Here is a 19,814-nt window from a genome sequence, read left to right as displayed (position 1 = left end):
TTATCATTCAATTTCTCTGAGTGACATATTGGGCTCCATTATTTTTACTTTGAATCAGCAGCTTGCAAATTTTGTTTTGTTTTCTCAATAGCTTATGCATAGACAATTTAGAATTTTATTATTAGACCATTAAGGTTTGGAAAAAGAAATCGTAAGTGCAACTCACATGTCTGGGATAAACAGAAAAGAAAGAGAAAATTCTGCCAGTCTTCCCACATAAACCAAAAGTGAATTAAGAATTGCTAATTAAGAACAATTAGTGGGTAAACTAAATAAAAGGAATTATTACTGCAACACAATACTAAGGGAAAAAGAGAATTTAACCACAGAATGCTTATCCTGAGTTCATCACTTCAGGAACGTATGGGGTTACAGAAATGGTCCCGGGGAAGTGGAGGAGGTGAAAGATCCAGCAGCAGTTTGGCTTGTTCAAGCTAAATTATGGATTTTTTAATTTTAGTAAAAATATGCCTGATGTGAATAGTGTAATCTAAGGATTTACCTGTGTGCTTGGAAAGGGGCACTTCATGCTAAAGAGTATGTGCCTGTTCACTTGTTTGTGTACACAAACAGTCTACGATGCTTTAAAAACTGTTTTAAAACTCTTCTTAACAGAGAAAATCTCTTTTCTTCCAAAATAAAGCTGCCAAATAAACTACAACATTCCTTAAATATGGAAGACTTAGAAATAGTTACTTTCTATGTATTTTCTGACACAAATTTGGAGAAAGATTGAAAATTCAGGTATTGGAGGAGCAATCTAAGTAGCTTTCATTTTATGGAACTGCTCCTGCCAAACCTCTCCTGAAATAATTTTCAGAAGCAGAACATTTTCAACATGTGAAATCCAAAAATAACGCAGTAGCTCTACTTCAGTCTGGCTGCTGAGCAATACAATAGCTAACTGCAATTTTGTTGTCCAGAAGAAACTTCTTAAAAGAATAAACCTCCAATATTTAGAAGTAATGTATTTTCTCTATGTCTGTTCTCAGTATCTACAGTGCTAACCCACAAATAAAACCGTACACAAGCTGTAAACACAGATTTTTTAAGTGTTATTTTTCCCTTCCTGGGGTTTTCTGTGCTCCCAGAAGCAAACACAAACCCAGCAATGTTAAGAGCTTGCATTTTTCAGCCCTTAGACCAGAATTCCTGCCTCTGAACCTCAAATAAATCACTACCTGAAGCATCTGCAGTTCCAATTTCCTGCAAAGGGGTCTAAAGCTTTTTCCCATTAAATACAGCAGGTGCCAGGGAATAGAGCTTTTTGTGCACATCGCTACAAAAAACATCATTATTTAGTCAGTAGCACATCCAAGAGAAAAATCAGCCACCAACAGTAATATTTCTTTCTGTAAGAGGTATCAGAGGACACAAGAGGAAATAAATGCCATTTGTTTCCATAAAAGAGCATTCTTTTTATCAACAGTTTGAGAATTGTCACAACAAAATACCGGAGTCACTTTACTTTTTGAAAAGCTTTATAAGGACTTCCAGCTGAGGAATTTCCCTCTTGATTCCTGAACCATATTTTATGTCCTAAAATATTCCCATGAAAATACTTTCTTTTAGTTTTCACACTTCAACTTTTTGGAAGTTTTTTGATTGACACATCAACACGGAAAAGGTACTGCGGGGTCACTCAGGGGAAAATTCATAAATATTATGAATACTTCTGAATTCATATATGAATATAAAAGAGTCCTTTTGAAAAAGCAAGTTGGTGTCCTCAAAATCCACCAGCCCTTCAGTGACCTCCCAACAGAGGGGGAGACTCTGCCCCAACCTCTTCCATCTCTTCTTCTGAGAGGTTTGTCACACTGCAGTACTCATTTTTCCCCAATTTTTTTTCCCCAAAAACTTACTAAATAAACTGAGAAGTGGAAGCTGGCTGATGGATAATGGACCATCAGTTCCTAAAGGAGCTGCTGGTAGCTCCCGAGAGGCCCCACCTTACCTTACTCTCAAGCATGAATTTAGCAAAATAGCAGAAAATAGAATAGCCATTTCCTTCAGGCCCTCACAGAAACTGACTCCAGAAGGTGTATGTGAGTTCTACACACTATCACAGCACCTGAAAAGAAAAAAACCACAGCAAGGCTATCTTCTGGTTTAAAAATGTTTATTTAAAAGAAATGGAGATCTATACCCAGATGGCCAGGAGAACAAAAGAAAAAAATAAAATTCCTCAGTTCCCCCCCCCCAAAACCGTTACTCTGCAATTTACCTTTCCCTTAAGTTTCAGCTTCAACATTGTATTTTAAAACAAAACAAAAAAAGCAAAACCAAAAACAAACCCTGAACTTTCATTTCCTTTTCCTATGCCTTTAGACCTGAGGAAATCAAGTACCTTTCTCTGAAGGGTTGCATGGGACGTGAGAAGAAACCGCAATAAAATTTATTCACAATATACAAGTATAAAAATATCTTGCTTAGGGTTCAGCATTATAATTTAATAACTTTTTGTTGTTTCGTAGGTATCTGGGAAAGGTACAGACACATGTCCTGATCCTGTTACAAGAGGTAGAATCCCAGCATTTGGTACAACATTCCAGGAGAGAGTCAGAGTCACGTTCCTGTTTCCCCTGCAAAAAGCAATAAAGACTATCAGCACAAGTACTTTAATTCATAATTATTAATAAAATTAGGATACAAATTGTTTTCCTGATCCAGAAACAACAGACTTCTTAATTTTACGTAGTTACTTCATGAAGTAACACAGCAACAGCAATAAAAACCACATTTAAAATGCAATGTATGCAAGTAAATCAAGATATCATTAATAATACTTATTTTTTAAAAAAAGAAAAAGATTTACTTACTTGAGACCGTTTCCATCATCAAAGAAGAAGTACTTTGACTTCATGTCTTTTAAGAGCAGCCGAGGGTTATCTCCTCTCAACATGATCTTGTCCCAAAGCACCACCTGGTTTAGAGCCTAAAAACAGAATTGTAACCAAGTCAGCAAGGTACCTGACAAGGTTTTTTCCAGCAACTAGAATTTCACACCATTCTTAATCTAAAAACCCTGTGGAGTTGAAGTACATGCTTGCTATCCATAATTAATTTAACAAAATAATGCTTTGGGGGGGACAACACTTGTATGACCACACATTGCAGTGCAGCACAGAATAAATGGAAACAACAAAAACAGCTCAATAAAACCTAAGAAAGTAATTTAAAATAGTCATAAGCTTTCAAAGATGAAGTATGATGGCTTTTCCTTTTGAATTGTGAAGGTAAGTTGCTTTTAAAGTGGTATTTAGACTTCGTTTCAAATAAAGGGCTTAAAATTGAGCTGTCATGACACCACCCAGGTATTTAACATTTTTTCCAAATTTAATGGAAAAAAAATCTCTATTTGAATTGCAAGCATAACCCCAAGAATTATATGAAATATTCAAATGACATATCCCAAATTCTTAAATATTTGAAATTTTATACTGTTGTTTAAAGTAGTTAGGTGCTCAGTCTTGTTTAGTACCTTAGAGAACAACAGAGAAAAAAAACATCTCAGTATTTGTGAGAACTACTGATTTTTGTGGAAAAAAAAATATTAGAAGATGAAATAAGACAAGGAAGTCCCAGTCTCTGATAAAGAGCCCTAAAAACTATTTTAGTACAAACACGATATCCACCAGCATGTAAAAAATAACTAAGGTACTTTAAAAGGTTATCAAGCATGGAATGGGCTGCCCAGGGAAGTGGTTGAGGCACCATCCCTGGAGGGATTTAAAAGACAGGTTGACATAGTGCTTGGAGACATGGTTTAGTGATGGTTTTTATCAGAGTTAGGTTGATGGTTGGACCAGATAATCTACAAGGTCCCTTCCAACCCAGACAATTCTAGCATTCCATGGTTCTATTCTAATTTTTCCAGAGGCTGTTCCTCACTGCTCCCATCAGATCAGTGAAACATTTTATCAGAGTTAGGTTGATGGTTGGACCACATAATCTACAAGGTCCCTTCCAACCTAGACAATTCTAGCATTCCATGATTCTATTCTAATTTTTCCAGAGGCTGCTCCTCATTACTCCCATCAGATTGATAGCCTTCAGCTATCCAAAGCAAAATACCAGCAGGAACCAATCTGAAGGATGCAGCAAAGCCAATTATTTTGAGAAGCATGATCACATAAATGTACTTATGCGGCTACAGGAACTGGTAGTTACTGGTAGTAACTGGCAAACTATGAACAAAATACCCACCACACCTGGCCAGAACAGAGGCCATTATATCTTGTTTCTAACAGCAGTCAGCAGCAGAACGTTAGGGAAAAGTAAAATAGACAGAGCAAATAGGTGAAAAAACTTCATTTCCAGTCCACTCTTGCAATTTAACAAGATGATGTTACTTTTCTCCTGCTCTGCTGGGCACCAAGTTGGGTTTCATGAGGGTGAACTTCCCACCCTGCAGAAAACTGGCAAGAAAATAACCACCACGAAGGCCAGGGAAGAGAGCCCAAGGTAGTAGGAACCGCTGGTGCCTTAGCTCTTCCCAGCAGAGCTTCAGAACGTTAAAAATAGCCGCGGTACAGAAGGCGCGATTGCTGCGACTTTATTTGTGATACTTACATTGTTTTTCGTTGAATATTCTGCAGACAAATATAGAAACAATTGTTTAACGTTCCAGTCAAATATACTCTGCAGATGTATGCGAGTTAAGAAAAATACCATCTTTTATTTTCATAACCTTGCTTTGTTTTTACTAGATCTAAATAGATTATGATAATTACAGTGCGCTCTTACCTTTCAACACACCTCACCTATAAATCAAAGCACTTCCAAGACTCCCAACATGTATTTTAATCATACTAAAGCTACAGGTTTTTGGGTTGTTTCTAGTATTTATGAGATCTAACAGCTATTTCCTCCAATGATTTAAGAGTTCTATATTTGACACGGCAGGGTAGCAACCATAAGCTGTTGCTAGACAATCCACTGAAAAATCTTAAATATAAAAGGTGAGACAGAATTCTTCAGGAAGTATCTTCAAAGCTATTATTTATACTACCAAAGAATCCTGGTAGCCAACTGTGGATTGAGATACAACAGCATTAAAAAATATATAAATACAAAAATTAGTGGAGGGTAGAGAGTTCAAAGAGCTTGTAATAGACATGCTAGAGAAGTTCACATTTCACACTGGAAGGGACACCAGGAATTAGGGATTTAGTTACCTACTTACTGCAAAGTCAGCTTATTAGACTGGAACAAAACTCTGCTCAGATTTTTGATTAACAGTAAAGAACTGAAGACTGTCATTTGAGACTGCCCATATAATAAAGGTGATATTCTGAATACTCATCCATTGATTTAGCAATAAAATGTACTGTGTATGACTGCTAGGGAAAGACCTTTTAACTCTCAATAAAGATTAGTTGTAAACTTTTATTTCCCAATCCTCTTTTTCTATTGTATTTACCACCACCTCAAAGAATAATTAAACAGATTCCCCAACCAGCCTCAAAATCTGTTCTATCTTGTTCCACTCATCTCGAGATTGAATTGTGGTTTTAAGCCACTAATACAAAAGGCAAGAAAGGAAAGAATTAAATACTTAATTGATGTTGCTGCAAGAATACCTGCAGCTATTTCACTTGAAGATTTTTCATCATCTAACTCCAAACAACAAACAAGAGTCTGAAAATCTCCTTTGTAGGATTTCTTCAAACTTGCTGAAGTTAGCCACAAATTAAGTACGCTAAAAGGAGTTTGTGCAAACTGTCTCCTCCCCTTTCCTTTCCCTGGTTTCTTTTTCTAACTGTCATTTCCTAGAACTAACCGTTAGTTAAGAGAACCCCCATCTCTTTACAAATTTTGTCAAAAAAAGAAAACCTACCAGAAAGTTGTATTTTACAGCTCTACACACTGCACAGTTTATTCATGACAGGCATGAGAGATTAAATCAGAGGGTTTTTTTTTAAAAAAAAAGTTAAACTACTGGTACTATTAAGTCATTAAAACATGGAATCTTTATGTCCACATACTGCAGGCTAATTCCTACATAAGAACACTTCTTTCAGAGATCCTGCCCTGCCTCGCTCTGCCTCCCCCTGTATACACCACATACAATGCATCTATTTTAGAATTTTAGTCTCTGGTTTTAATATGTATTTCAGAGGTAAAACTCTGACTTCGGAGTTCACCTCTCCTGATAGCAGCTGATAAAAAAAAAAGCCCTTTTATTCCTGTGCAATACACACCTGCAAAAATCCAATTAACTTGTTTTATCCAGTGTTCATGATTTGTATTTTGTTTGGTTTGCTTACACTACGTAGTATTCTCCAGAGCAGGGGAACCAAAACACAGGGGTAATCAATGTCTTGCTTTATACAGTGACAAAAACCAGCTGACTGGGAAAAACCCCAGGACTCTCAGCCCAGCTGCAAAGCAGGGCTTAGAGTAATCACCTGAGGTAAAGCATGATGCCTCAGATTTGGTACCAACTTCTGCAGAAAAACAATGATTTTTTTTTTTAATATTTATTAATCTAAATCTTAAGAACGACTCTCTTCTAGTGTCAAAAACCCTACCAAAACCAAACAAACACACACAACCCTCCTTCCCCAATAAAAGCCAAACAACAGAGAAACAGAGAAATACAAAAGAGAAGTTGCAAAAAAGGTAACGGTAATAAGAGGCCAAAAACTAATGTGATAGATTTTGTAGTGCCTCATATGCTTCCCAATATATTTCATACTATTCAGTGTCAAAGATTTGATAATTTAACATCTAAGGAAGTGAAGTATTACAATGCCTTTTTATTTTTAAAGGAAGACAGGTGCTTGCATGCAAGTATTATGTGGCTAGAACTTTGTAAGTTTCACAACAAAATGAGTTTGGAAAGTGCCTCAGAATTGCTAGATTCAGTACGACAGTCAAAATAGTATGTTATATAAATCCTATAATTAATTAACACCCCAAACCACCAATACTAACGTCACCAAATGATAATACTGTCCAGATGTTAAACTGCATTTCCTGTTATTAGATACAGTGTGCTTTGCTACAGAGCCTGGTTTTAAAAACAGGCATTAAAAACAGGGAGAAAACAACTTGTCCTGCATCAGCTACTACACACAGATCAGCTATTCCAAGTTCTACTTCCCTGCCCTACCCATGGAAAATACTTTCCACTGCTATAAATTTATATTTTAAGACAAATTGTTAGTTTTCCCTCAAGTCCTGAATATCTGAAGATTGTAAGGTAACAAAAACAGATGTCAAGATGTTCTCATTTCACAGCATCCGCAGACCAGTTTTCCATTAAGGATATCTGCAGTGATGTCAAACGTGACGAATCCCAGGTCACTTCTTTCTCTAGGTCCAGTGAAGTCTTCTACATTTTTTCTAAGACAAAAGAAAACACAAGATTATCCTCTCTCATTATTTCTCTTCCACGCCTTACAGCAATTATTATTTTTATTACTTATTTCCCTTATCCATTTTCTGTACTTTGTTTCAAATGCTTTTGGCTAAAACCTAATAAACACTACAAAATAAAATCTGCCTTCCAGAAATTACAGCACCCCAGTTTTGAATGACAGGCCTTGCCACCACAGTACTCTCAGTTATAAAAATAGCCTATAGACTTTTTCCTGTTAAAAAAATAGTATCTGTATTTATCTATACCTAAACTGCACCACGTCTCATTTTAATAAAACATGTGTTAGCCACCCCCAAAATATATAAAGCCGATTGGAATACCGGCAGCATAACTGTCTGCAGGCAACCATTTTCCATATTATTTCTCAACTTTCCATAAATAAAAGCCTCTAGTGCTCAGTCTCACACAAGACACTCCATCCATTCTGGTAAAAAAGAGTTTGTACTTGTAGTTCACACAACTTACACAAGATTTCTCCCTGGAATGTCTGTAAGTATCAGTAAAAAGAAAATGCGTATTTTCTTCTGCATTATGGAAAAATCATGGTGTTTTAGAAGCCTTTATTACAAACCCATGTTTAGAGGATATATCTGACATGAAACCACATTAGAAAAAGGACTGGAAAAATAAGAGAGAAAACAGATATTTTCACATGTATTCACAAACCTCATCAATTGACCAAACTTGCCCTCTACAAAGAACAATAGCATAAGCAGGTTGAGGATCAGCTATGAACCTTAATTCCTCATGTAACAATGATTTGATGAATCAAAGTTTAGAAGAAGAAGTTTATTAATTTCTTACTTAAATTTATCCCACACTTTTGGAGACATTAAGAAAAACACCACCAAAACGTCCCAATTTAAAGCCTTGCTATGTATTTCCATCCCTTTGCAAAAAGCAACATATTTTTAAGTGGTAAAACCTATCAAGCACTTAATTCCTCAATCATTGTCAATCTGGTGAAGAAATTAGATGTGCAGAACTTCTGAGAAGTTCAAGAAAAGCAGCTAAGGTATAACACCTCTTGTTAATACCAGATCTCTGCATCATGGAAGGGACCAACACAACAGTACAAATTTAATCCAAACTACAATCAGAGAATCTCAGGCTGGAAGGGACATCAAAGATCAGCTGGCCCAGCCTTTCTTGGCAAAAGCCAATCTGGACAAAAAGGCCCAGCACCCGGTCTGGCTAAATCCTAAGTGTCCAAGGTTGGGGATTTCATCACCTCCCTGGGGAAATTATTCCAATGGCTGATCGCTCTGTGTGATACCTCCCTCGGGAAATTATTCCAATGGCTGATCGCTCTCTGCATGAAAAATTCTACCCCTGTGTACAATCAGAATCTCCCCCAGAGTAACTTGTACCCACCACCCCTCATCCTTTCCATGAGGTTCCTTGTAAAAAGTCTCCATCTCCTTCATAGGCACCCTTCAGGCATTAGTATGCTTTCTACCCCTGTGTACAATCAGAATCTCCCCCAGAGTAACTTGTACCCACCACCCCGAATGGTTTGGGTTGGAAGGGACCTTTAAAGGCCATCTAGTCCAACCCCTCCCACAAAGAGCAGGGACACCTCCCACCAGCCCAGGTTGCTCCAAGCCCCCTCCAACCTGGCCTTGAACCCCTCCAGGGATGGGGCAGCCACAGCTTCTCTGGGCAACCTGGGCCAGGCTCTCACCACCCTCACACCAAACAAGTTCCTCCCTCAAAGACCTCATCTCAATCTCCCCTCTTTCAGTGTCAGACCTTCCCCTTTCTCCCTAGGGCTCCCCTCCCTGATCCAGAGCCCTCCCCATCTCTCCTGGAGGCCCCTGAGGGACTGGAAGGGGCTCTAAGGTCTCCCCGGAGCCTTCTCTTCTCCAGGCTGAACCCCCCCAACTCTCTCAGCCTGTCCTCAAAGCAGAGGGTCTCCAGCCCTCCCAGCATCTCTGTGGCCTCCTCTGGACCCACTACAACAACATCATATACATCAAGCTCACCAGAACACCCAAAAACATGCTTTTACACTTGTTTTATGCTGTTTGCAATCCTCAATTGAGGCTAAACACAGAGTTTATATTTCCAGAGATATTAAACAGTTACAAAAGCTGATGGCACTCTTTATTTGCATTCACATCCCTTTTCATATAATCATATTCTTTGTAGGAGAACTTTAAGATCATCAAGTCGAACCACTAACTACACACTGCCAAACCCACCACTAACCCACGTCCCTCAGCACCACGTCTGCCCGGCTTTTAAACACCTCCAGGGATGGCGACTCCACCACTGCCCTGGGCAGCCTCTTCCAAGGCTTGACAACCCTTTGGGGGAAGAAATTGTTCCCAATATCCATCCTAAACCTCCCCTGGTGCAACTTGAGGCCATTTCCTCTTTATCCCATCACCTGTTCCTTGGAAGAGACCGACCCCCCCTGGCTACCCCCTCCTTTCAGGGAGTTGGAGAGAGCGAGAAGGTCTCCCCTCAGCCTCCTCTTCTCCAGGCTGAACACCCCCAGCTCCCTCAGCCGCTCCTCACAGGACCTGTTCTCCAGACCCCTCACCAGCTCTGCTGCCCTTCTCCGGACCCGCTCCAGCCCCTCAGTGTCCTTCCTGCCCTGAGGGGGCCCCGCTCCTGTCACACCCCATGTGCTGCTCCAAAGCTCCATGAGCCGTTTTTATCTCGCCAACTCGACCAAAACACCGACTAAATTAAAAAAACCCATTATTGGGTTAAAACAGCTCATTTTCCTATCAGCCCCCCCACCACTGAGGGGCCAGAAGCAGCCGGCGAAGGCCCACGGCGGGCGGGGCCGGCCCTGCTCCCTCCCGGCCGGGCCCTGAGGCGGAGGCCGTCGTGGGGCTCCCGCATTGGCCCCGGCGGGGAGCGGCCGGGAGGCGGGGACCGCCCAGGCCCCGGCCGACGGCAAGAGCGGCGGCGGGGACCTTCCCGGGCCCCCTCCTCCCTCCATCCATCCATCCATCCACCCACCCCTCCGTCCCGCCCGCACTCACAGCGTGACCCGAGAGACGGCGATGCGGACGGGCACGCTCCGCTCCTTGAAGGCGGTGGTGATGAAGCAGCCGAAGGTGAGGGCCGCCATCACGCTCAGGCAGAAGGCGAAGAGGGAGTTGGCCCGGGACAGCACCGTGTTCATCTCCCCGCTGGGCCCGGCCGCTGCTCGCAGGGGATGGAAGGGATCGGGGCGGGGTGAGGGGGGAACGGGACGGACCGGGGCGGCTCCAGCGGGGACGCGGCGGAAAGCGGGCGGCGGCGGCAGCGGCTGCACTGGGGCCGCGGAGGAAGGGGCGTGGCCCCGCCCCGCCTGGGCGTGGCTTCAGCAGGGACACGCCCTTTGGCTCTGCGCGCGCGCCGGGGAGGCGGCCCCGCCCGCTCCCCTCAGCCACAACATGGCGGCCGGGGGGGAGCTTCCCTCAGGGACTGGTGCGGCCGTGGGGATGTGCCCGCTGCTCGCCCGCCGCCGTTGGCCTTCAGAGCAGCGTGTGTCTATCCACAGAGAGCGGCACCCGGGACTGGGGGTGCTGTTCAGGGCTCTCACCGTTAATGCTGACAATATAGGTGCTTGTTCTGATTTCTTTATTGGTTTGGGTTGGAAGGGGCCATAAAGCCCCCCCAGTGCCACCCCCTGCCCTGGGCAGGGACACCTCCCACCACACCAGGTTGCTCCAAGCCCCCTCCAACCTGGCCTTGAACCCCTCCAGGGATGGGGCAGCCACAGCTTCTCTGGGCAACCTGGGCCAGGCTCTCACCACCCTCACACCAAACAAGTTCCTCCCTCAAAGACCTCATCTCAATCTCCCCTCTTTCAGTGTCAGACCTTCCCCTTTCTCCCTATGGCTCCCCTCCCTGATCAAGAGTCCCTCCCCATCTCTCCTGGAGCGCCTTGAGGGACTGGAAGGGGCTGGAAGGTCTCCCTGGAGCCTTTTCTTCTCCCAACTAAACCCCCCAACTCTCTCAGCCCGTCCTCCCAGCAGAGGGGCTCCAGCCCTCCCAGCATCTCCGTGGACTCCTCTGGCCCCGCTCCAACTGGGTCCCCGCTCCTCATCCTCTTCCTCATCCCAGCTCGGTCCCCTTCCTGCTCCATGGATCTGCAGCATCACTGTTCTGAGAACCAGGGGGGAGAGACAGCCTGTATAATGGCTTCCCCCCACTCCCCATATTTCCCTGCATTAAATACACCAGGGCTTATCAACGTGGATTTCTCAGGACGGACAAGAGGTGTCAGCAGTGGTTCAGTTATATTTATCGTCCCAGCCTTAAGGTTCCAGGGCCTCCTGGTGACTGACAGGACAGGGAGAAGAAGGGGTGGGCTCTCAGGCCTTCCTGAAATACCCATGTTCTGGAATGGTTTGCTGTTTCTGTCCCCACCACACGCACCCTGTAACCGACAGTCAGGTCTGTGATTCATGGAAGAAAAATCTTTGCAGATTAAGATAGGGAATGGAAGAGGAAAAAGATGCTGATGCTCTGTGTTTCCACCAACCCTAAGTACCTGTAGCACATCCCTTTTAGCACCAAATTCCTTGCAGTTGGGAACCTCTGTTTTCTACTGAACTGTTAATTTCTGTGTGTCTGTGCATTTGCCATAATGAAATCAGCCACAGATTTAATTTCTTCTCCAAGAGGAGAGGCTCTTTAGCAATCTTCTGATGATAAACTCATTCCCAGTTTACATTCGGTAATCCTTGGCCTTCCTGATACTCCAGAAGAATTCCAGAAACACAGAGAGTTTCCTCTGTGAAGGCTTTTGGTGGGTTTGTTATTATTTTATGTTTTGATTTGCTATTCAAAACATTGATTGTTGTCAGGTAAAGTTTTTTGATTTATGGTCTGGAACATAAATATCTGAAACCTTGGGCAATGGTTATTGAAAACTAGGTACTTTCCCCAAAATATTGGAAGGGAGAGGCTCTTTAGCAATCTTCTGATGATACTCATTGCCAGTTTACATTTGGTAATCCTTGGCCTTCCTGATACTCCAGAAGAATTCCAGAAACACAGAGAGTTTCCTCTGTGAAGGCTTTTGGTGGGTTTGTTATTATTTTATGTTTTGATTTGCAATTCAAAACATTGATTGTTGTCAGGTAAAGTTTTTTGATTTATGGTCTGGAACATAAATATCTGAAACCTTGGGCAATGGTTATTGAAAACTAGGTACTTTTCCCCAAAACACTTAGAAACAACAAGGAAACTTTTACTGCAAACTGGGGATCCTGAATGTTTCAGAAGTTGTGAAATCTCTGCTGTAATAAAAAAAAAATAGTTCCGAATGTGAACGCTGTTCTTATCTTGTGTCTACAAACAAAAGACTCAAATTGCCTTTGCTCTTGCTTTTAGTTCTTGCAGTTGCTGTTTAGAGTTTTTAATTAAACAGCTCTGCTGTTGGGGAAAACTTCAATAGCTATGGCAGAACTTGCAGAGTAAAGCAATGCCATTTCCAAAGCAGCAGTTAAGTACCTGAAGAAGACCAAAATCAACAGGTTTAGCCAAATTAGCATGTTTTTAAGACAGATTAATAAATATGTCTGTTGCTTGTGTCACAGTTAAGTACCTGAAGAAGACCAAAATCAAAAGGTTTAGCCAAATTAGCATGTGTTTTTAAGACAGATGAATAAATATGTCTGTTGCTTGTGTCGTTTTGGATTTATTTTAGTAGAATCCTTAAATAAATGTCACTTAAAAGTGCAATATGCAGGGGAAGACAGATGGTGTAATTTATTCAAGGACTGGTCTGTTACTGTTTCAGAACAAATAAACCTTCTGTAGGTTTCTAATGACTGAAATCTTGCAAAATCCAAAGAGGAGAAAACATTTGAAACAAAGAAGGCAACTGTGGTATTATTCACAATAGCTGTCTGCTGGCAAGGTCCAAATTCTTCTGTGAAAAATATGAAATCTGGTGGGTTTTTTTTTTTAAAGGATAGCGGCATAATATTAATGTTGGAAGTCACTGCTAAATAAGTTGTGTTAGCCTCAATGGATCCCAAATTTTTCATTACGAACTAATTGAACAAAATGCAGAGATGGGACTGGGAGCAGGTCTGAAATGCAGAATTCTCCCTTACTCTGTTCTTCCCAGAATTATCCTACTTTGGAACTCTGTTCTTACGCACTCTTTGATCTATTAATCATGTGTTGGTTGTTTTTGTTTTAATAGTGTTGGTGCTTCAGCAGGATTGATCCCAGTCAGCAGCTGATGATCAGAGCAGTCTTCTGAGAGAGAAGGGCTCGCTTTCTTTGGTTGAGATCTTTCTACCCTGATGTTCAGGTTAGTGAGTGATTCCTTTAATCGTCTGTAAACAAAACAGCAAGTGTTGACACTGCCTGTCCACAGAGATTGCTGCGAGGCCTTTGTCTTTTCCACTCAAGTCAGTTTGGCTCTAACGAGGTACACACAGCTAGAACAGATTGGGGTCTGTGGCTGGTGAATCCCAGGTGAAGGGGAGCTGGTAATTTCAGCCCAGGTGGTACCACCTTCGGCCTTCTTGGGGGTTAAGTTTCTAATTAATTTTACAGGTGAAAGTTTAGGTGCCCTGTGGAATCTTTGGCACCTGGCCAGTTAGATGAGGACTGTATAGATAACCTTTTTTCATCTAGGGTCGTGTATATACTTCTAAATATCCCCATATATGTCTAAATCCTTTATTGAGTTTGTCTTTTATTAATTATTGAAATTTTAACTCTTTAAGAGGCAGTAGCAACACACAGCCTCCTGGGCAGATGAAGATTAAAATAAATGTGGTCATGAGCAACTAGGGGAATTTTTGTCTCTATTGCAACAGCCCCCTTTCAGTTAGCACCTCTTCTGGGTGGGCTGGTTTTACAATTGGAGTGGGAAGGCTGTGGCTGAGAGAAGTCCTTCTGGGCTGCACTGAAGGGGTTTTGTTTTTAACCTTCTTCTTACCTCCATTTTTCCGCTTTGGATCTACAAAGTGCTGAGAATAAGAAGGTAAGCAAACAGAAATTTTCACTTGCCTCTCTATTCTTATTGCAAGAAAGCCTTGGGGAACTTTACATTTCTGATTTCAGAATGAACTTGATATAAGATTGTCTCCTCTAGTGGCATATGAATGTTTCATTGGAGATGGGACCAAATATTTATGGCTCCAAAACAAACTCCAAGTATGTTTTGGAGCCTAACAGAGTTCATTTTTGGCTCCTGGCAGATTTGCTTTGAGGACCCTTCCAACCCAAACCATTCTGTGATTCCGTGATTCAGCTGGAGCTTTCAGGCTTTGTTGTGCTTTGCATTCTGTGGCCAGAAGCCTGTGTGCTACGGATCCATCTCTCTCTAGTTCTGCCTCATTCCCTAAGCCAGTTGTGAGTTCTTCATCACAAAGTATTTTTATGTCTCTTGTAAAAGCACCAGGCAGGGACTGTCGTGCCTTGGCTTGCGGAAAAAAAATGGTTTGGTAGCTCTGTCACGATGAGATCACTTAACTGATCCTGGCTTTAGTGGATGGAAAAAACCTTTCTGATACAAACACTAGCCATCAGAGTCAGCATACAGTGACATTCTTGCAGAATAATCTTTTATTTCTCATCCCTATCAAGCCATGAAATTGACTTAATAATTTCCTTTTATTTCCATTCACAGGCAGCAGAATATACATAGAAATGAAACAAATGAAACTGCTTTTACTTAGTCTAGAAGAAAACCTGGCAAAAGTTTGAAGAAAGTGGGTATAAAGTTAAAGGAAACAGATGGTTTCACTGTTTTTAGGAACAGTTTGTAATGAAAAAAAGAAATCACTTAAACAATTAAAGGAAAATCAAAAGACAGACTACAATGTAGAATAAAATAAATTCAAATTGGTGAAGGAAAACGCAGCTCAGAGACACTTTAGAGAAATCTTTTCACTTGTCAATAATTGACAATCGTCTCATCCTGATGACGTAATTTAAAGGTCTTACACATAAATAAATAAAAAACTGATGTAGATCCAAAATAGTTTCAAAAGTCCAGGTAGTATTAATTCAAACCTCAATCTGCAGTCTCTTAAGCCATCAAAAGTTACAGCTAAATATCCTGAACAGGTGGCTTCTGTGCATTTTGACATTGCTGTTCCCTCATAGTTTGCTACTAGTTTTAACAGGAGGTTTCTGTCTCTGCAGCAGAATGGGTGGCGTTTTGTGTGTCAAGTCCAAAAGGTTTGTTTAAACTCATCCAACAGTTTAAATTGCCAGATTTTGAAGTGAGGTGGCTGACATACACACACACATTCCTTCCTCTTGATTTCCAGGAAGGGGGGAGGAGGGGCAGGAACCTTCCGCTGAGGAATGGAATGGGCAGCTGGAGGTGGGAGCTTTTTAAACTCCTTTGCGGGGTGGGGGGCAAGATCTGCTCGGGTTTGTCTGTCAGCAGGGGGTGTGTGCCTGCTCTCTGACACGTTTCTGGGTTCAGTCATGTCTCCAAGTACACACATGACTTGACTTTGGAATCTTCTATCATACCCTTACTAATTGGGCTGCGTTAGGTATCCCGCGAGGACCGCAGCAAATGTGGTAGGACCAACTTGCCAGGTTTCCTGGCAGGACTCAGATTGGATTTACTTGCAAGTAAATTCAGTAATTTACTTCAGCAGTTTTACCTGCTTCCCTTCTGCACGGAACTTTACCGTCAGCAATTAGCTGGACTCGTTAAGCAGATGGAGCATAGTGATATGATGTTGCTGAGCGCAGGGATTGTTTGATGCTGGATGTGTAGTTGAAGTGGAATCTATCACCATCGTGAGAAGCAGCTCTCGGGTGGGTGTGCAACAAAGTGATACAGCTTTAAAATTTCTCCCTATTCTTCCCATGAACCGAGAAAGTTACAAAACTGGAATTCCGTAATTGCTTGAATATCTTTAATTTGTATGTTTTTAAACATGTGTGCTATAGAGAATGTCTGTTACATCTAGGGATACTGGTTGGTATTTAAATCCCTGACCAGTAATTCCATCCCCAGGAAATCCTGATACACAAGTCAGTATGTTAGCACTATTTTCTAAGGTTGGAGTAATATTTTCAACAGGCAGGAAAGACAAAACACCTGAATAAAACCAATTTAACTTCCTTAAAAGTTCACAGTAGAATAAGCAAACTTTCCATGATGTTACAAATGAAAGGTCGAGTCATTCATGTGCCAGAAGAACGTGGCTTGTATAGAACCTAAACTGTGCCAGAGCGCTGATTTTAATGCAGTGGGGGAAAAAAATCAAACTTTGGGTATCAGTTATAACTTCCCACTGCATTGTTTGTGTAGATTCTGGATTGACATGTCCTGAAAATTCAGAATTCATAGAAAATTCAGAACACTTAAATGCCAGTTTTTCACCCGCTTCCCATGGCATCACATTGACTGTCAGATCCTTTATTTATTTATTGATGCTTCAACTTTCTGATTTCTGTTACAGTGTTGTCTGTTAGGATGGACTTGGTTGTTTGTGCAGTTGGGAGAGCTTCCAGTTAGGCTGGCACTTACAGAGCTTTAAAAAAGAAGATCTATTATTAGGAGAGTAACTTTGTCAGCTTCTCCTGAGCATGTGTGAACTCAAATTCTCAAAACTCATGATTTCTTTCAGTTTTGTATAGTTTGTAGCTAAGGAGGGAAATTTTTGAGAGGACAAAAGGCAAGTTTTGATACAGGAATAACACTCCTCGCCAATTTTTGTGTTGTTTCTAGAAGCAGAAGTTTTACAAATCAATGAGGGTTTTTGAAAGATCACTTACAAAAGATTCCATGCATGCACAGCCTGATTTTTGGAAAAGTTTTTGTTATTTTTATTGACTCTCTACAGAAAAATTTAGCCTGAATAAGGCAACCTACCAACTGAGAAATTTCTTTTTGGTGCTTTATCTGCTGCAGTTGTAAGAAGCAGGAAACCCAATTGTAAGGGGAAGATTAAGCGAGCGCGGCTGTTAACTCCAGCTGTTATTTATAGTAATTGCTATTTGGATTTTCACCTCTACAAAGAAAGACTATTTTGTTAATTAACAAACCGTGGGAGAAGTCCAGATGAGAAAGCACAGCTACTGGATGACACAGAGACAGGGAAAAATAGGTGAAGCACTATGAAGAAGAAAAATGTTTTCCATGAGATAATTATGATTTTTCCTTATTCTGCACGGTAAATATGCAAAACAGGTACTTAAGATGGCCGGGAAGTTCTGTGGACTGATTGAGTTAAGCTTAATAATACTAGTAGAAATATGGAAGAAATTCCAATACTGGATACGTTACTAAGGAAAATACCATTTCTATTAATGATTGAAACGGAAATTGGCAGTGGTGGCTCAGAACATAATGCCCATTTATCCTTATGGAAAACATGACACCTCAATTCAGTGTCAGATAACAATGTGCCAAATATAAAAAGGGATTTTCAGTTGGCATTTTAAGTACTCACTCCTGCTTCTAACTATGGTATGAGGAGAGCAGTTCCTATTCTGGCTGGATGAGAAAATGTCTATAAATGAAATTTAGGAGAAAATGCGTGTATTTTTTTTTTTTCACAGAGTAATATAACTTACAGTGTAAACTGCTTTTTAATTGCCTTTTCCAGTTACTGGTCTGACTTTTGTGTGGATTAATCTTTTTTTCAAAGAAAAAGACTGAAATCTGTTTCTCTCCAGATAAGCACATTTCAGTTTCTCTCTGTTAAAAATCTCGATATTTATTTCCAAGCTCATTTCCTTTTATCATCGTCTTTTTCTTCATTTCTATAGGTTTACTTGAACGTAGTTTCCATAAAACATGATAGTTTTTTACTCTAATACATTACTCCTGGAACCAGATGAGAAGAGGTGCTTTATTTTGCCACTTTCCTTTCAGAGATGTGATTTTGGGTGATATCCATGGTGTCTGCTGTGTTGTTCGCTGAAGTTGGGGGGGCCGGTGGCAGCGGGGACATTTGGTTCATACCCTCTGGTCCTGATGGACACTTGCCAGTGTTCTAAAATGCTTTTTCTCCGACCACCAAATGAGAGAATCCAGGGCAGAATACAAAGGGTTAAGATCACTATGGGTAGAGTATTTTAAAACTACAATCAAAGACACTATTTTTTTTTTTTATTTTAAAAGATATATGAAAGTTTAGAAGAGGACCCTAAGCTGCTGGGGTTCTTTATTTTAGGGTTATAACTTAGGAATCGAGTTCTGTCCTGCAGCTCCTCCATTTGTATCGTGTTGTGACACCACTATTCACTCAGCAATTGCTCACACTAATAGGAACAGTTTGTGCTGATAACTGTGAGTAATCTCTTTATGGCATATAAGCAAATTCATTCTTCAAAACTCTGAGGAATTTAGATTCCCCTTTCTAAAACTGGCCAAGAAATAAAGCCGGTCGTGTCATAGGTTTAAAATAATCCGGTGCAGCACAATGAAATGTGTATCACAAGCATTATAAATTTTCCATGTTGTATATTTACCATTGCATTTATTTAATTTTAATTTGATTTTAATTTAATTTTAGATTATTTGAGATATTATTTATAAAATATCTAGGAGTTTGATTTTTATTGTCTGCACTGAGTACTGTTTTTTGTATAATGCTATAAGCCATGAACACAAGATATTTGCATTCAGCCTGAACAAAACAATAAGAGACTGTCAAAGCTGAGATATATTAAAGCTCTGTTTTTATATTAATGTGTATTTCAGGTTTTTACTGATGTGGTTCTAGTTTTGCAAGGGGAAAAAAAAAAGTAGTCTAACATAAAATAAAGCAGCACAAAAAAAGGAATTTTACTGAAGCAGGGGAACTTAGTTTAGCAGAAACTGACTCCCTGAGTTACCTGGTTTAGTACATGAAATTGTAGTTCTTAGTACTAATTCTTTTGACAGTGTATTTTTAGCCATGTGTTAATAGGGTAAATACACGAATTAGAAATGCACAATTTGGAACGAAACAGACCTTCGAAGTGGAACAAGTAAAATCCAGGGTCTTGGAACCTGTGGCTGTTCTATTCCGTCCCACTGGAATAGCACCAGGAGCGGTAGTGAACTCAATACTATGTACAGTATAAATAATCCCCATATTTTGAGCAGCAAGCATCATGACCAGCTGATATTTTCTTTCCCCCAGGACCAGTTGTTCCCGGGAGTGCGTGGCCGGAGCCATATGATCTTATCAACACATTCGGGAGCCCTACCCAAACACCGGGAGAGGTTTCGCTGCAGCGATGACTGTCATAGAAGAGAGTCGCCCTTTCGCCCAGCAGCTCTCCAATGTCTACTTTACCATACTTTCCCTTTTCTGCTTTAAACTCTTCGTGAAGATCAGCCTCGCCATCCTCAGCCACTTCTACATCGTGAAAGGAAACCGTAAGGAGGCAGCGAGGATAGCGGCTGAATTTTACGGAGTTCCTCAAGGACAAGGTAGATTTGTATTTGTTATCTTACCACTACTTTTGGGGGAGTTTGTTCTCTTTT

The 19,814-nt window shown here is 41.0% G+C and overlaps 2 protein-coding genes across 4 annotated transcripts in view; one reads left to right on the top strand and one right to left on the bottom strand.

Moving 5' to 3' along the window:
- Positions 1-2,105: 2,105 nt before the first annotated feature.
- Positions 2,106-10,685, bottom strand: SPCS3 (signal peptidase complex subunit 3). The gene is made up of 5 exons (XM_014961708.1): positions 10,390-10,685; positions 7,280-7,353; positions 4,576-4,652; positions 2,823-2,938; positions 2,106-2,585 (listed from the first exon to the last, which is right to left on the bottom strand). Exons 1-5 carry the CDS (start codon positions 10,530-10,532, stop codon positions 2,453-2,455), a joined length of 543 nt encoding a protein of 180 aa, XP_014817194.1. The 5' UTR covers positions 10,533-10,685; the 3' UTR covers positions 2,106-2,452.
- ASB5 (ankyrin repeat and SOCS box containing 5) overlaps positions 10,319-19,814 on the top strand; it is a 36,179-nt gene continuing 26,683 nt past the window's right edge. Inside the window, exons 1-3 of one of the 3 annotated variants that reach the window (XM_014961705.1) lie at positions 10,319-10,464; positions 13,554-13,664; positions 19,468-19,760. In XM_014961705.1, coding sequence (XP_014817191.1) covers positions 19,565-19,760 — 196 coding nt within the window. In that variant the 5' untranslated portion in view covers positions 10,319-10,464; positions 13,554-13,664; positions 19,468-19,564. Of the gene's footprint in view, positions 10,465-13,553; positions 13,665-14,327; positions 14,346-19,467; positions 19,761-19,814 lie in introns of those variants that run through there. The other 2 variants (XM_014961706.1, XM_014961707.1) reach the window with 2 other exon arrangements.

The sequence above is a fragment of the Calidris pugnax genome, unplaced genomic scaffold (genome assembly GCF_001431845.1).
Source record: "Calidris pugnax isolate Ruff unplaced genomic scaffold, ASM143184v1 scaffold625, whole genome shotgun sequence".
In the NCBI taxonomy this organism is placed as follows: Eukaryota; Metazoa; Chordata; class Aves; order Charadriiformes; family Scolopacidae; genus Calidris; species Calidris pugnax.
Note: the sequence above shows the minus strand (reverse complement) of the source record. Positions and strands in the feature narration are given on the sequence as shown.

What these genes read in the sequence shown, in the direction of transcription:
- SPCS3 (XM_014961708.1), bottom strand. Translation starts at nt 10,532, where the DNA reads ATGAACACGGTGCTGTCCCGGGCCAACTCCCTCTTCGCCTTCTGCCTG. An exon ending in AATATTCAACGAAAAACAAT is followed by an intron (nt 2,939 to 4,575) that starts GTAAGTATCACA and finishes TTCTGTTTTTAG; the next exon opens with GCTCTAAACCAGGTGGTGCT. An exon ending in GATGATGGAAACGGTCTCAA is followed by an intron (nt 2,586 to 2,822) that starts GTAAGTAAATCT and finishes TGCTTTTTGCAG; the next exon opens with GGGAAACAGGAACGTGACTC.